The 15007-nt window shown below is 49.7% G+C and overlaps 9 protein-coding genes across 9 annotated transcripts; 4 read left to right on the top strand and 5 right to left on the bottom strand.

The window, feature by feature from the left end:
- Positions 1–136: 136 nt before the first annotated feature.
- ASPVEDRAFT_143915 (mandelate racemase/muconate lactonizing enzyme family protein) lies at positions 137–1377 on the bottom strand (the record flags this gene model as incomplete). Its single annotated transcript, XM_040807948.1, has 2 exons — positions 137–478; positions 544–1377. The coding sequence occupies 2 exons, from the start codon at positions 1375–1377 to the stop codon at positions 137–139; spliced, it is 1176 nt and encodes a 391-aa protein (XP_040674093.1).
- Positions 1378–1579: 202 nt separating this feature from the next.
- On the bottom strand, positions 1580–4802 carry ASPVEDRAFT_878854 (uncharacterized protein). The gene is made up of 8 exons (XM_040818195.1): positions 4587–4802; positions 4480–4534; positions 4090–4430; positions 3215–3861; positions 3112–3163; positions 2979–3061; positions 2804–2928; positions 1580–2737 (listed from the first exon to the last, which is right to left on the bottom strand). Exons 1-8 carry the CDS (start codon positions 4711–4713, stop codon positions 1663–1665), a joined length of 2505 nt encoding a protein of 834 aa, XP_040674092.1. The 5' UTR covers positions 4714–4802; the 3' UTR covers positions 1580–1662.
- Positions 4803–5552: 750 nt separating this feature from the next.
- Positions 5553–5885, bottom strand: ASPVEDRAFT_143920 (uncharacterized protein; the record flags this gene model as incomplete). The annotated part of the gene is made up of 1 exon (XM_040807950.1): positions 5553–5885. One exon carries the CDS (start codon positions 5883–5885, stop codon positions 5553–5555), a length of 333 nt encoding a protein of 110 aa, XP_040674091.1.
- Positions 5886–6251: 366 nt separating this feature from the next.
- Positions 6252–7042, top strand: ASPVEDRAFT_34493 (type 1 glutamine amidotransferase domain-containing protein; the record flags this gene model as incomplete). Its single annotated transcript, XM_040810857.1, has 2 exons — positions 6252–6573; positions 6663–7042. The coding sequence occupies 2 exons, from the start codon at positions 6252–6254 to the stop codon at positions 7040–7042; spliced, it is 702 nt and encodes a 233-aa protein (XP_040674090.1).
- A 391-nt stretch (positions 7043–7433) lies between these two features.
- Positions 7434–8694, bottom strand: ASPVEDRAFT_155999 (bZIP transcription factor). The gene is made up of 2 exons (XM_040808499.1): positions 8537–8694; positions 7434–8466 (listed from the first exon to the last, which is right to left on the bottom strand). The coding sequence occupies exons 1-2, from the start codon at positions 8655–8657 to the stop codon at positions 7709–7711; spliced, it is 879 nt and encodes a 292-aa protein (XP_040674089.1). The 5' UTR covers positions 8658–8694; the 3' UTR covers positions 7434–7708.
- A 225-nt stretch (positions 8695–8919) lies between these two features.
- ASPVEDRAFT_179606 (zinc-binding alcohol dehydrogenase family protein) lies at positions 8920–10463 on the top strand. The gene is made up of 3 exons (XM_040808842.1): positions 8920–9410; positions 9461–10042; positions 10107–10463. The coding sequence occupies exons 1-3, from the start codon at positions 9081–9083 to the stop codon at positions 10314–10316; spliced, it is 1122 nt and encodes a 373-aa protein (XP_040674088.1). The 5' UTR covers positions 8920–9080; the 3' UTR covers positions 10317–10463.
- A 107-nt stretch (positions 10464–10570) lies between these two features.
- Positions 10571–12260, bottom strand: ASPVEDRAFT_47489 (zinc-binding alcohol dehydrogenase family protein). The gene is made up of 3 exons (XM_040813794.1): positions 11678–12260; positions 10990–11616; positions 10571–10929 (listed from the first exon to the last, which is right to left on the bottom strand). Exons 1-3 carry the CDS (start codon positions 11952–11954, stop codon positions 10670–10672), a joined length of 1164 nt encoding a protein of 387 aa, XP_040674087.1. The 5' UTR covers positions 11955–12260; the 3' UTR covers positions 10571–10669.
- A 191-nt stretch (positions 12261–12451) lies between these two features.
- ASPVEDRAFT_47487 (uncharacterized protein) lies at positions 12452–13593 on the top strand. The gene has a single exon (XM_040813793.1). It carries the CDS (start codon positions 12494–12496, stop codon positions 13412–13414), a length of 921 nt encoding a protein of 306 aa, XP_040674086.1. The 5' UTR covers positions 12452–12493; the 3' UTR covers positions 13415–13593.
- An 89-nt stretch (positions 13594–13682) lies between these two features.
- Positions 13683–14918, top strand: ASPVEDRAFT_47486 (putative isopropanol dehydrogenase). The gene is made up of 2 exons (XM_040813792.1): positions 13683–14624; positions 14681–14918. Exons 1-2 carry the CDS (start codon positions 13694–13696, stop codon positions 14860–14862), a joined length of 1113 nt encoding a protein of 370 aa, XP_040674085.1. The 5' UTR covers positions 13683–13693; the 3' UTR covers positions 14863–14918.
- Positions 14919–15007: the final 89 nt, after the last annotated feature.

Here is a 15007-nt window from a genome sequence, read left to right as displayed (position 1 = left end):
AATCAAGGTTCTATTATCAAACTATTCTATTTTTCGATTTTATTCGGTCGTTTGCAGATAAATTTCGGATGGGAAGTAGATTTTCCGCCGTACTACGGCATTGAAACAATAGATATATATATATGAAGTTCAGGAACTACTGATCAACGACAAAGCCATCCTTATGAGGGCGCATCTGGATGGGCTGCACAAACGGTGGTCTGATCTCCTGCGCATTGTCCAGCACTTGAACCCCGAGACCCGGGCGCGAAGGTATACCCACAAACCCATCAACCACTTCAGGCACGTAGTCAACGATATCACTTCCCAGGTGTCTGGTCGTGGACGAGAAGACCCCGGCCTCAAACCCAGTTGCGTACTCTTGGATCGCAAAGTTCGGGATTGCGGCTGCGACTTGCAGGCACGCGGCGAGACCAACGGGCGAAAGAGGGTTGTGCGGCACCAGCTGGCAGTTATGTGCTTCTGCCATGGCAGCAACCTACCGGTATGAACCGTTAGAGGGTTGTATAAAGGTGGCAGGTTCATGTGTGAATGAAGACTCACCTTCTTGGCTCCTGTAATACCACCACAAACAGCAACGTCTACACGTACATATTCCAAGGCCTGACGAGACAGCAGAGCCTGGAATTCATAGATGGTAAAGAATCGTTCCCCGGTGGCGATAGGGACCGCAATCCGGTCAGCGACCCGAGCTATAGCATCTGCACTCTCCGGGCGAATAGGGTCCTCGACGAACATCGGAGTGTCGACCTTGATCATATTGCTGAACGTCACGGCCTCAGCGGGGGTCAAACGGCGGTGTAACTCAATCAACAGATCGACTTTCTCTCCAACAACGGCACGCATCTTGTGTACGTTTTCCGCGGCATCTTGCATTTTTTTCACATGGGTCTTGAAGTAGACCTCGTCATTCCCTTCGTCTAGAAACGGGTTGATATGACCAAACGCAGTATACCCGAGATCCATCTTCCGCTTGCACTCGGCCAGTACCCCTTCAATAGTCTTCTCATAGATATGGCCATAGACACGGGCCTTGGTGCGACATGCCCCGCCGAGCAGTTCGTAGATCGGAACGCCCAGCACCTTGCCTTTAATATCCCACAGGGCAATATCGATTGCGGAAATAGCAGCATTGATAGCCAGACCTTGGAAGTAACTAAACCGGTGCATGACATTCCAATGGTGCTCTATGCAGAAGGCAGGTTTACCGACGAGATATTCCGCAAAGCGTTTCACTGATGTTGCTGCGGCTTCGATGTGGCCCCAGACACCACCTTCGCCCCAGCCTACAACACCATGGTTGGTCACAATCTTGACGAACAAGAATTGGCCAACGTGCAGGGGCTCAACCGAGGCGATTGTCTGTTCTTTCGACATGATTAACCGGACAGGGGGTGTATGGACCGGTGAAAACTCCAACGGCTCCGCATATATATGGGAGTCACTGCACATGAGTTGCCGAGAGGGCGGCCATCGGGTGTGTACCCGCGCATATTCCGATGTTCTATTTTGGAGTGCCGAGCTACTGGGGGGAAGCAATGAATTTGACTGCCGTAGAAGTGAATTCACGGTCTATAGCGCAGACGGTTTCGGGCGAACCGACGGGCGATATTCTACATTTGTCCTTATCGTTATGAACAGCGTATTACAGTTGATAAACATTCACATTCCAATTGCCTTTGCAGCTCTACCAATCTCACTCATCAACCGTGTGAAGCTCTCTGCTAAAGGTGGGTAAGAGCCTTGTCTGTGCGGTCTCAGGACGCGGATCGTGCCGGCCATCGTCTCGCTTGGCCTCAGCAGCAGCTTGACCCTATTCTCGTCCACATAATCGCCATCCTGGCAGTTACTGTCACTGATGTAAGGCGTCCCCTCGTCAAGAGATATAAATCTGCGCACCTCCGAAGTTAGCACACCGTCTAGCGCCACAAGGGGCTTCTTCGTAAGCTGGGTGGCATCGGAGAGTGTCGGTGTTGCGCAGCCCTCCCGTTTCCTACGCGCAATGTGGACAGTCCCGTATGCCCAGAACGCCAAGCTGGTCTGGTAGACGATAGCGACCTTGATATCCTGCATTCTCTCTGCAGGGAGCTGTCTGGCGGCGCGAATCAGTTGGCCTCCGTGCCACATGGCCTGACGGGCCTCTTTGGTGGGCGTCCATTCCTGCAGAAGGCAACAGACTCGCTGGGCCTCCTTGGGGCCATCTTTACCTGCAAATGCTTGAAGACAGTTTATAGGGACGTGGAGTGTCATGCTCAGGAATTCTAATAGGAAAACAAACTCGGACATTTTGATGCCGGCTGAGTTTTGAGTTTCAGGGATCCTGACACTCATCTTGGTCAGAGCTTTGGCAAGCCTTTGTCCGCCTCCTACTGATGATGGTACAGATTCTGTAACGGGGCAGTCCTCGAGGGCCAGCGTGACGAGATCTTGAAGTCGGCGGTGCTCCCAGATGACTCTCCACATTCCATGTAAGACATACAGGCTCGAGCCCAGTGGATCATCACCCAGGACGAGATCGCGATCTGTCAGCAAGCGTAGGACATTTTCGCAGAGTGTTGGCTGAGAGCTGAGACGCGGCCGGCTCAGATACCTCGTCCTCCATTCCGAAGCGCTTGCTGCAAACCATAACTCGTCGGTCTCAGGCATGGGAACATGCATCTCGTCGAAATGCATAACAGGTGTGGTGAGATTCAGCATGGAGATATTGGCGTCAAGGACAAACACTTGGTACACGAGTCTATAGCCAAATCAAACAAATTAACGGATTTCACCTTCGAAATAAATTGAAAGGTACGCCGATTACCGTTTCACGCTCTCTTGTTCCACCCACGCTTCCCACTTTCGCTGGTTGGCCGCGTCATCGTCTTCGCTGCTGGGCAATATTGATACATAATGGTCACTGAGCAGCCATCGTGCTCTTCGAAGTACCTGCCATTCGATAAGGGAATGTGTATAAACGGAAATGCTCTTTGACCCACCGTGATCAGCGGCTGTGAAGTGCTCTCGGCTATTTCCATCTTGCACCTGTCTCCGCTATAAACTCCTAGAAAGGTGATAGTATCTGGCAAGATGTCAGCTTGGCACTTCGCCAGTGGTTGTCACCGCACTCACGTAACGCTTGCATTAACTGCAAATCGCGAGATAGAGAGTTATCCCGACGCCACTTACGGAACTGTTAGTGTTTTTAGGATATTCCACTGGGGGGGGAGGATACCTGTTCAATGACTGAGTACCTCAGAATGTCGGCCATGGCATGACCAAGCTTTTGTATCACCTCTACATGAGCCAAAGTTGCACCAAAGGCGACGAGTGCTGCTAGGAGCTCGTCCCGAAGGCGAGATAGACTGAATGTGGGCACATGGAACCAGGAGAGGGTGTCGGCGAGTTGGTGCCTCAGAAAGCCATGCAGCAAGCTTTCCATTTCCTGTGTTCCTGGGAACGTAGTCGCAATACGAATGAGAGGCCTCCTATCACTGAACAACAACAAAGTCGAAAGGACACGCTCTCGATCGGCTATACTCAGAGGCTGCTGAGTGAAGGAAGGATCTCGTCGCAGGCTGTCCTTGTCCTTGGTCCAGTCATGAGGCAGACTCAGGTTCGCCTCATCCTGGTCTATGGATGGTTGATGCATTGAATCCGGGCTCCAGTTCAGCCAGGATCCCTCAAATGCTCGTGCACCGGCGGCAAAGGCCCTTTCCTCGAAAGAGGTTTTCTGTCTTGTTCCACTACAATCCAGCCCGGCCAGAGACGCAGATGGCCCCGCTTCCTCCGCCGGACTCATAAAATCTGGCATAGGAAGGTTCAGCAACTCGTCAAAAGTTTGGTCGATGTTGAGATGCTGGTCCCAAATATTGGTGGTCCCTTGACCGTCACCAGACGCAGCCTTTTGTACACCGTCACCTTGTCCATCCCAGCCGAGAAGGTCCTTGAGGAAGTCAGCATAGGTCAACGTGGCTTCAGTGAAGCCAGTATCGGACCCATCGGGCTGGAGGCCACACATGTCAAGAGTGAAGGAAGCATCATGAACATTATTGTCTGGTCCAGAGCTCAAGGATGGGGTGGGCTGGCCAGTTATCATTCTACCATCACTCGGACGTGCGGGTCCGGCAGGAGCGCTCAGTCCGAGGCTGCTATCGATGGCTGGATCAATCGGCGCTTGAGCTGCTCTAGGTTGACTATCAAGCAGGACATCTTCCATGCTGTCTTGCTGATCTAGTTCACTCGATTCGACACTGGCATTCCAATCATAGTCACAGAGCACATTCTTCTTCACACACCGCGCGCACGGTTTGGCGTCGTCACATTTGACCTTGGATACGGCGCATGCTCTACATGCTTGGGAAACGCGTCGAGCAAGGCCGGACGGTGACTTTGCCTGATGAATTCTCCGCCGCGATGCATGGCGGCATTCATGGCGCTTTAAGAGGTCGCTAGATGGTCAGTGATTCTGATTCTGTCTCTATGGTTGCTATCACTCACTTTCTTGAAAATGCTTTTCCACAAACGCCGCAGGCAAACGGTTTCTCATGTGTGTCTATTTGCGAGGTCAGTTATTATATAGAGCATTGGATGTCAAGCGACTTTACGAGTCCGGACATGACGCGAGAGATGGTCAACACGAGCGAACCGTCGCTGGCAGTGGCTGCATTGGTATGATGGAATAGATGCATCATCGCAGATCTGCTCGCCAGTAGCAGAGAAGACTTCGTCCATTATAATCCATTCCGCGATAACACTGACTATCTGCGAAGCTGGGGTAATAGGAGAAGGTGCAGATAACAAGGGTGGAAGCGTCTCCCTACTCCCATTTAGTGACCTCGAGTGGGGTACATTAGCTAATAATTATCCTCATTCCTATTATTTATTGGTATCCTTGAAGAAAGGAGTTGTAACAACATAATATCTGTCGATATGCGGGCATCCGAAGTGCACATTCGGCATGTGGGCAGGGCCCACAAGGCCCTTGGCAAGGTGTCTGATAGAAAAGATATGCAATCGGGACCAAACACCATAGAGAAGATGTATACGCCTACATATTTAGCTAGACCTCGTTCATCCTCTCCACCAGCGATTACTGTCTTGGAGTCCCACATGAAGCTGTAACCTACTAGTTCCGCCGACAGCAATTGCTACGCATCCGAACCTGGCCAAAATCCTATGTATTCTCGGGGCTATTTCGATGGCAATGGGATTTTTTACGGATTCAGCGGCTTCGGTCCTATGAAAACATTAATAATCAAGACAGCTCCATAGTTTCGTTCGTCGACCTAGCAATTTAAGACTTTCTCAATTTCGAGACGACCGGCAAAGATATGGCTAGCTAAATAGGAGGCTGTTTCGACTATGGATTCAATGACCCAAACTCGAAGTAGTCTAAAATGGGTTGGTACTCATGCTCAAACAAGATAGAGATGTGGTACAATGGCCAACCTCATGATAGCAGACGTCCTTGTCACCAAAATTCGAGGCAATCTGTCGACCATTTTGGCAACCTGAATTAGCCATGGCAAATCATAGCAACGCTTGTTGAATAAATACCTCGATCTGGATCTTCACAAATCAAAGGCAGGCTTTGCTATCTGGCCAACCAAGAAAATTGGTTGCTTGTTGCTGAAGCGAGAAACATCTTGCATAATCTCCGCGACCTCGGCACTTTGGAACGCGTTCTTCATGCCCTCCTCATTCTCCCAATAGACCTGGCTGCCAAATGCATACACAGGGGCTGTACCGTCTAAAGATGGAACATACTTTGTGACGGACCAGCCTTTGAGACCATACTTTGACCAATGTTTCTCAATCAATCTCATGTGCGAGTTGGTGTAGTAATTGATATCGTATTGGGCATCGGCGTCGTTAGGGAAGACAACGGTTATTGTGTAATCCATGGTAGGCACAATACCCCTGAAAGGGAGGTTCTTGAGAAATGTTTATCAAGCAGAAGGAGAAAAGAGAAGAGATGTCTGAAAACCTACAACTCCCGTCCGAAGGGTGAGGGGCTAACCTACTTATGCAGACATATTTCGGCGTCTTGCTGGTTTAATTCCGCTATATCCGTGAGCTTACGATATCTCTATAGGATTCTGATTATTCCTGAAGTGAAGGGATTGCAGCTCCACAGCCGGACTACAACTGGGTTTACACTCCAGGGAGTATAGAATCATATAAATATATGCGCCTCACAGGCCTTTTTTCCCATCTTTAGTTTCTAAGTGAATCTGTCAAGCTGGAAGCCGTGGAAACCAAACACAATCATGTCTCCCAAGCAAAAGTTCCTCTTCGTCCTCTCTTCTCAGAGAACCCTCCCAAGTCGCGGCACACCCACCGGATGGTATCTTCCAGAACTTGTTCATCCCTACAATAAGCTCGCACCCGTCTTCGACATCGTCGTCTCGTCCCCTGCCGGCGGCGAAGCACCCCTAGACCCCTATTCGATCGAGGCGACCAAAGAGGATCCTGAATGTGTGGCCTTTCTAAAAGACAAGTCCAGTGTCTGGAAAAATACTGCAAGGCTCGATTCACTGCTAGGTAAAGCATCCGAGTTCGCAGGAATCTTCTACGTGGGTGGTCACGGCCGTAAGTTTAGCTTTTCTTACTATAAAATAAATATCTGTGGTGAGCAAGAAGAAGAAACGCACAGACTAACCTATCACGACCGTTGTTAGCAATGTTTGATCTTGCGGGAGATGAAACATCCCATACTCTTGCACGGGAGTTCTATGAGGCTGGTAAAGTGGTATCTGCTGTGTGTCATGGCCCTGCCGCTCTGGTCAATGTCAGGCTATCCAATGGGGGGTACCTGGTCGCTGGCCAGCAGATAACTGGTATCTCCGACATGGAGGAGGAGATTCTGAAGTTTACACAGGATATGCCATTCTTGCTGGAGACGGAATTACGCAAGCATGGAGCGATCTACGAGAAGGCAGACGGTCCCTTTGGCATCAAGATTATCACCAGTGGTGAAAAGGGCAAGTTAGTTACGGGTCAGAACCCTCCGAGCGCCGCAGTGATCGGCGAAAGCATCATCAGAGCTGCCGGCCTGTAATTTAGTGACGCTATAAACACAATTCTCCGTTATATTTTATTCACTTTCCCACGCCAGGACGGCACCCTTCCGGATAGATATGTTGATCACTGGCGAGGGGAGATGATTGTTTCGTCGGTAAACACAGACCCGCTGTCGCTCGCTTAGCCAATCAGCGTAAAATTGTAAGCAGGATGCAGTCCCCATCTACCAATATTAACCAATAGGGATAGAACTGTAAGCAGATGCGTGACGCCACTTTGGAGTTGCAAACTGTAGTCCAGACCAGATATTTCATTCTCGGTTGTACCAATTCGCTACAGGCTGGTTACCAAGTATCACCCAATTCGTCCATCGTCCTCAGTGGTGTGCTCGATACAGTTGAGGGGAGATTGACTGGTGTCCAACCTCTCGTTTACAGATGATATAAATGTGTTCGCATGAGCGTATTCTCTTATGGATGTTCAAGATAAATCGCAAGAGGTGGCAAATACAAACATTGTATAGGGCTGTTATAAATGTGGTGCAGTTCAATGACGAGACGACGGAATCAGTAATCATGAACTTATAAAAACAAGAGACTCTAGGCTCGCTGCTAGACAGAGGCTTAACATGGCTTTAGGGCTGGTTATAGACAAAACATGAATGATACTAGAATACGCGGCAACCACGAATCTCTTCCAAAGGTCAACTTTCGCACATCAGGCCAAATATGCGTTTCCACACTAAAGGCCTATCTCCCCTCCTGGATCTCCAAGCATTCGTCGACCGCAGAATTTCAGGGCAGCCTTGAAGAAAGGTACCCCACTTCTTAGCAAAGTCTTCAGTAACCTCCCAGCTTTGCGGATCCCAGGGCTCTCCCCACACGAGCAGCGTGGCATTGCTGCTGCGTGTATCCCAGAAAGCCGTTAAATCATGACACAGTTCATCATCATCAAGATGATCGCCCGCTTTGATGAGATTGTCCCGCATGCGCGGGAATGGGAAGACATCGAGCCACGGATGATGGGGGGTTTCACGCTGCAAGGCAGTTGGGAGTAAACTGGGGGGAATATTGCCTTGGGTCCGGGTGACATGGGGACCTTCGGCGCAGAGTATAGAAACTGTATCATCCCGACACATCCATTCGGCGGTCATACCTAAAACGATAGCGTTCTGGTACGCTGCCCGGAGGACGTTGATTCTGCTTAGACTAATGAGATTGTCGGTCTGTGGCGAACCGCTAAGGTAACTATGCAAAGCACCACTTTCAAAGTTGGCCATCAGCTCGTGTACATTGGGAGGCGCAAATGTGCAGTGGAGATGCTCCGCCTGTGATAGTCTACATGTAATCGTACCCGACTGTGAGCGCGGGTTGTCGTGACTGGGGGAGCTCGATAGTGGATGGCTGCCGTCATTCTCTGATGTCTCTTTTGACGTTTTGCCACCTTTTCGTTGACGTGACCCTGTAATGAGAACGAGTGCCATCCGTCAGCAAGCCCGCCCGAATCTACAAGGGGTTCATGGGTCCCTCACGATAGGCTCTCTGGTTGAGGCGATTCTGCACTCTGCGCCGTGTCACTGGATTGGACACACCGGTCCAGTCATCTTCGCGCGAAAGGGCTACTCTCTGCTGTTGGATCCGCTGCGGCTGCATTTGGTGTCGTTAAGGCAGGAAGGAAAATGTGAGAGTACAACAGGCGCGATGATGAGAAATCAATGAGCAAATTATGCGTGGGGTGCTTACACCGCGGCAGCCATTGGTCCATTGCGAACTGCGGCCAATCGGAGAGTGGCAAATCGCGGAGACATGGTCTTGGCGTTTCTTAAGTCCGCCCTACTGTAAAAACGTTAATAAAAATACAATCTTAGAACATTTGCTTCAACCGGCGCTTAAGTCCGTTGTCTATGGCAGTGTGGAACAGACGGTGGCATCTTTGGTTCATTCTTTAGGATTCAGTAGGGTGTCTACATCTCTTAGCTATAAATAAGAGCTCACCATGCACACTTGCGGTACTGGGTACTACAAGCCAGTCGCGAACTTGTTTTATATCTTCCGATACGTGAAAGCCTACTAGCAATGTCTACTCATCCAGCTGTAATTGCCAACGGCATTAAGCAGCCATTGACCATTGGCTCTGTGCCCACTCCAGTCATCCAGCCTGGCGAGGTCAGGGTCAGAGTCGAATGGGTACCGTCCGCTCCTCTGGACGTGTACCAAATTGACGCAGGTTTGATGGCTCAGTTTCCTCAAAGTTTCGGTGATTCTGCGGCTGGCACGGTGGTGGCAGCTGCGGACGACGTCAAGCGCCTCAAAGTTGGGGATAAGGTCTTTGGTTTCTTTTTCCACAACGAAAAGGAAAGGGCGCAGCAGATATACGTGACGGCGCTTGAACATTTGTTTGCAAAGGTATTCCCAAATTTTCTATCTAGTTACTCCATTACTGACAAGATAACTAGGTGCCGGAAGGGGTCTCACTACAAGCCGCAGCTACCCTGCCAAACAACTTTTGCACAGCATTCTTCACCCTTTCCGAAAAGCTGGGTATTGAATTACCTTGGCCCCGTCCTGAACGACTCACTGCGAAGACACAAAATGTACCAATCCTGATCTGGGGCGCAGCAACTTCGGTTGGCCAATACGCAGTGCAAGCACTAAAATATTGGGGATACAAAAATATAATTGCCACTGCTTCTGCACGTCACCACGACAGGCTCAGAGGCTATGGAGCAAAGCACGTTTTCGACTACCGAGATCCTACAGTTGTTCAGTCTATTCGCGAGGTGCTCGACAATTCTGAGTATCCGGATGGTGTGCGTGTCTTTGACTGTGTGGACTCCAAGTTCGGTTCCCTACTACCTATTTCCAATATTGCAAACCAGCCCGGATCCGTCGTTGCTGCTTTGCTACCCGTCGTTGTGAGCAGCCCGTCAGGGGATACACCAGCGGCTACCCTCGAGCTAGCCATTGACCCTTCAGAGCACGCGGCTTGGGCATCCGATGTAAAAGTGCATAGTGTTGCAGCTTATGCATATGAAAGCGTAAGTGGCCTTACCTGGGATATTGATTACTTTGCCGTCAGAAACCTAATACGTGAGAATTTAGAATACCTTCCTGCGTGACCATCTCCAGCCTGAGATCATGCCCTCTCTACTTGCAGAAGGCGCTGTTGAGCCCAACAAACAACATGTCATCGAAGGAAAGACGCTTCTGGAAAGGGCCAGAACCGCGCTAGATATTATGAGAGCGGGTACTGTCAGCGGTGAGCGACTAGTTTGGAAAGTGTGGACGGAGGAGGAGTTTCCTGGATTTTAGGATACATGTCTGCATACCATGTAGTTATGTCAAGGCTGAGAGAAAAAGCCGGAGATAGCACTTGTACACATCCTATGGCGATATGATTCGGCTATTATATTTTGATATTTGGCTAAGACTTCTAATATCGAGCCCCAACTAAGCTGCCAGGTAGTCTAAGATCACAAAGGCCTAGTTTAAGGACCTACCTGATCATCATATCACTTGAAGACCTAGATCTGATACATTGAAGTCATGATAGTGGTCGATGATATTAAGGAGGTTTCTGCTCCAATTATGCCTTCAGGTAACACCGACATGGATATCAAATTAAATTGTAATAGGAAGGGTGATTGAAAAATGTAGTTTAACTATTAAACCAGCTTGTAAACAATCTTCTCTCCACTAATTGGCCTAAGATGATCATCATGATCTTTCTGGCCTTCACTGTCCCGTTTGAAGCTACCACTGAGAAGTGCAAATCCATCGGTAGGGATTTTTTCAAGTCCTCCAGGCATTACCCGCACAGGGCTTGGATGCAGCTTGATCTGTGCCGTCCCAACTCCCGAGCCAAGATACTGGTAGAATGCGGCAGCAAACGCTCGTGCTTCAGCATTAGCAGGGATGGTTATACCTAGGAAGTCGACGGCATCAGCAACCAAGAAAACGGGTTGACAAGTGGAGTAATACTTACCACCATGATATATCACTTCTACTCCAAGAGCTTCCCAGACTGCGCCAAAGACAGGCTTAGTCTTGAGTTTTGTTATATCAAACCCGCCGGCTGCTGGAGCCCGAAAGATGGCGAACTTTCCACCGGGCCTGATAATACTGGCAGTTTGCTCGACTGCTATGCCTTGGGAAATAGCGTCTATGGCATAATGAACTCCCTCGCCTCCACCTGCTTTGCGAACGGCCTCTGGCCATTGAGAATCCCGATAATCAACCAAGGAGTCATATGAGCATGGTGAATTGTATAAGAGAGCATGCTTCGATGGGCTTGCTGCACCGATAAGTCGTATCTTCTTACCAGATACCTTCTCAGATTGTCTGACAAGTTGTGCCGCGTAGAAGCCGACAGATGACGACGCACCGTAGATAAACACATTAATAGGTTCATCTTCGCTGGAAAAGCCTTCTGTCGTTGAGAACGGGCTTGGCAGTTGTAACCGCTGAAAGACACCCTGCGCGGCAGTGACACCGCATAAGCTAACGCCTGCGGCTTCTTCGAAGGCGATTCCGTCAGGTATGTGCCAGGTAAGATCGTAATCCACGACCAGATACTCGGCGAATGCACCTGGGCGGTCATTGACTGAGCTGGCTATTATTAGGTGTCAGCCAGTTTCTCATATTGGCCTGGTATTTGAATAGCAATCACTTACCACCCTGTAGAAATCCCGCAATGCGCGATCCAATTTTTGTTCGCGGGTCTTCAAGGTTAGCCAGATCATCCCCGACCTGAACCACCTCTCCTGCGAAATCGGATCCGATTACACGCTTTTCTTGGGCGGCAAGGGGATTGACAGTATTCATGTAGTCGACATGGTTCAGCGCTACAGCGCGCACACGAACGAGAATCTCCTTCGGTCCTGGTTTCGGGTCAGGTGCCTGCTGAACAGTCGTAGACTTGTCGCTGGTATTCAGAATAAGGGCTCTCATTTTGGCGACTCAATCCGTTAACGTCTTGTCAAAATGGCAAAAATAAACGATAGCTGAAAGTGGCCTATTTTTGAGCGGCACGTTGTCTTAAAATGTCAAAGGGAAAAGCCCACCTTGTGAGAAAACCCAATGGCATCTGGCTAGAGGCAGCTTACTCGCCGGAGTTAACTCGTTGTCCGACGCTCAACGTTGTGGAGCTATGACGACGAGACCTTGGAAACACCGACCACCCAAGTACTCAAATACTAAACTGTGACAGAATCGGGACTCTGTATATGTGTAGAATCGCGCCTAGCTTAAATAGAGCTAGTATGGTAAGCTAGGCATTGTAAGACGGACAGTGTAAGATGCAAGACGGCATTAAATATAGTATGGAGCCCTACGTCATAGTAGTTCGGCATTAAGCGGATTTAGGCGGTGGATTCGCTCCATGTTCAGGAAAATATATAGTTAGGGCTCGGTTCAGTTGTTGAAAATTTATAAGTGTACGCGGACTGTTCCAACCTGTCCTGCGAGGATCCATTGCACCGACAGCTACAATGGAGCCCTTCAAGCTAAGCCTGTCCAACGGCACCGTTCTGGCTGGTATCCGCACAGCACCTTTGCAGTCCACGATTCTGAACCGCCCACTAGTTGTCGGGCTTCATGGGGGCACCTATAGCAGCAGCTATTTTGATGCCGATTCGAAGCACACCGCGGCAATCCACAGTACGGCATTTGGCGTCCCGTTCGTATCGATCGACCGCCCCTGCTACGGCAACACGAGTCCCCTTTCACCAATTCCCGAGGGTTCAAGCTTTCCACAAGAGACAGGTGCTTGGTTGCACCGATATGCTCTCCCGGCTCTATGGTCCCAGATCGGCAAGCCCAATGGCTGCAACTGCATTGTGCTCCTCTCTCATAGCCTTGGAGTTATGGGCTGTGTAATTGCCGCGGCCATGCACGGGCAGGATGAACAGTCTTCTTATCCATTGGGTGGCATCATTGTATCTGGTCTTGGGGAGCACTCTCTACCTGAGATCAGAGAGAACCCAGTGAGTGAACCAAATGTACCGCCGGATCGGTATGTCTTTCCTCTGGAGATCAAAGACGCTATGATGTTCCGACCGGGGACCGTTGATCCTGGAATACTGAACCAGAGCAAGCGGCTTGATCATCCTACGCCAGTCGCGGAGGCTGCAAGTCTGAGAGATGTATGGCTGCCCACATGGCGTGAGTGGGCTGCTCATGTCACAGCACCGGTGATGTTTGCAATTGTGGAGCAGGACTGCTTCTTCGTGGGAACGGAAGAACATGTCAGGCAATGTATCTCGGCGTTTACGAAGAGTGAGAGGACGGACGGCAGTTTGATAAAGGGGGCACCGCACTGTATGGAACTGAGCTACTGGTCGCAGGGATGGTATGCCCGCTGCTTTGGATTTGCGATGGAATGTTCGGCTAGTCTTGCCCTCAGGGCCTGATGGTTTGACTGTCTTGAGCTAGTCTAATATGTCAAATTAATAATGATCATATAGCCTTCCCACTCCCAGACCATTCGGCTTGCTGCCACGAAGTGGAGTGGTCAAAATGTCAAGCAAGTATAAATAGTTCCCACCATACCCGATTCAAATAGCTTATTAGAAGTGCGGTGGGGAATGATTTAGTTACCAAGTCTTAATTTGTCAGCATTCAATGTCTTGTCCCACGAGGTTCTTCAATCATTGACATCTCAACTTCTACTGTATTATCATTTTTTAATTATGAAAACTGCCTTGCCCCCAAATCACCGCGCCCTCGTACTTGAAGAGCTTGGATCCGACTTCCAAGTCAAACTACTATCAACCCCACAGCCGGATACCGGCAGTGCGATTGTCCGCATCGCCACGGCCGGGGTACTACCCTACCACCGCGATGTCTACGAGGGCAAGCGTCCCAACTCATTCTCGACACCGCTGGTAGGTGGTTTTGGCGCTATTGGCCATATCGCCGCAGTCGGACATGATGCAACGGCATTAAAACCCGGACAGCTTGTCTATGTTGATTGCGTTATCTGGGCCCGCGATGACCCAGATTCTTTTTTCCTGTCAGCTATCTACGAGGGGTCCAGTACTGGCAGCAAAAAGCTAATGCACGAAGTTTGGCGGAATGGAACTTTTGCAGAGTATGTCAAGGTGCCGCTTGAGAACTGCATTATGCTTGATCAGACGGCTTTGTGTCATAATTTGGGATACTCGGTCCATGACTTGATTTACATGGCGTATATTCTTGTGCCGTTTGGTGGCTTGAGGGATATCAAGCTTGAGGCTGGTGAAAGGATCGTTATTTGCCCGGCGACAGGGTTCTATGGCAGCTTGGGTGTGCAACTGGCGGCCGCAATGGGGGCGTCAGTGATTGCGATGGGACGAAGCGAAGAGAAGCTGGCAAAGCTAGTGAAGGATGTTCGAAAAGGATCACCTGCTGCGAGTATCAAAACAGTTAAGATAACTGGCGATGAAGATAAGGATGCAGATGCACTACGAGCTTTTGGTGCTGCTGATGCCGTTTTGGACATTACGCCTACGACTGCATCATCGTCAACACATACCAAGAGTGCTATTAAAGCCTTGCGTCGTGGAGGTAGGGTCAGCTTGATGGGATCTACAAGTAATATTGGAGTCCCAGAGATCATGATCAACAATATCACACTGAAAGGTACAGTAAGTCCCTTCGAGTCTGTGGCCTGGCACTAATGGTTTATACGTCTAAAGGGAAGATGATGTATGAACGAGACACTATAGTGCACTTTGTGAAGATGCTGGAGCGAGGTCTATTCCCTCTAGGCAGGGACTTGATGGAGACTAAGATCTTCTCGTTGGATAGTTGGAAGGCAGCGTTCGATGCAGCTGCAGAGCATAACGGCATTGGCAAGTGTGTAACATTAGAGCCGTGATCCCTGTACTGCCAAATTTTTTAGATCTACTGATGACCGCTCTCACCGTAACGCATGATTTTATGGATTGTTTAAGCTCCAGGATCTCATATGAGCTGGTAGGTTATATATGAAATCACCTGCGTAGAGTCGAACAGCATGGGTT

Source organism: Aspergillus versicolor (genome assembly GCF_001890125.1).
Source record: "Aspergillus versicolor CBS 583.65 unplaced genomic scaffold ASPVEscaffold_15, whole genome shotgun sequence".
Classification (NCBI taxonomy): Eukaryota; Fungi; Ascomycota; class Eurotiomycetes; order Eurotiales; family Aspergillaceae; genus Aspergillus; species Aspergillus versicolor.
This window is presented reverse-complemented; position numbering and strand designations above follow the sequence as displayed.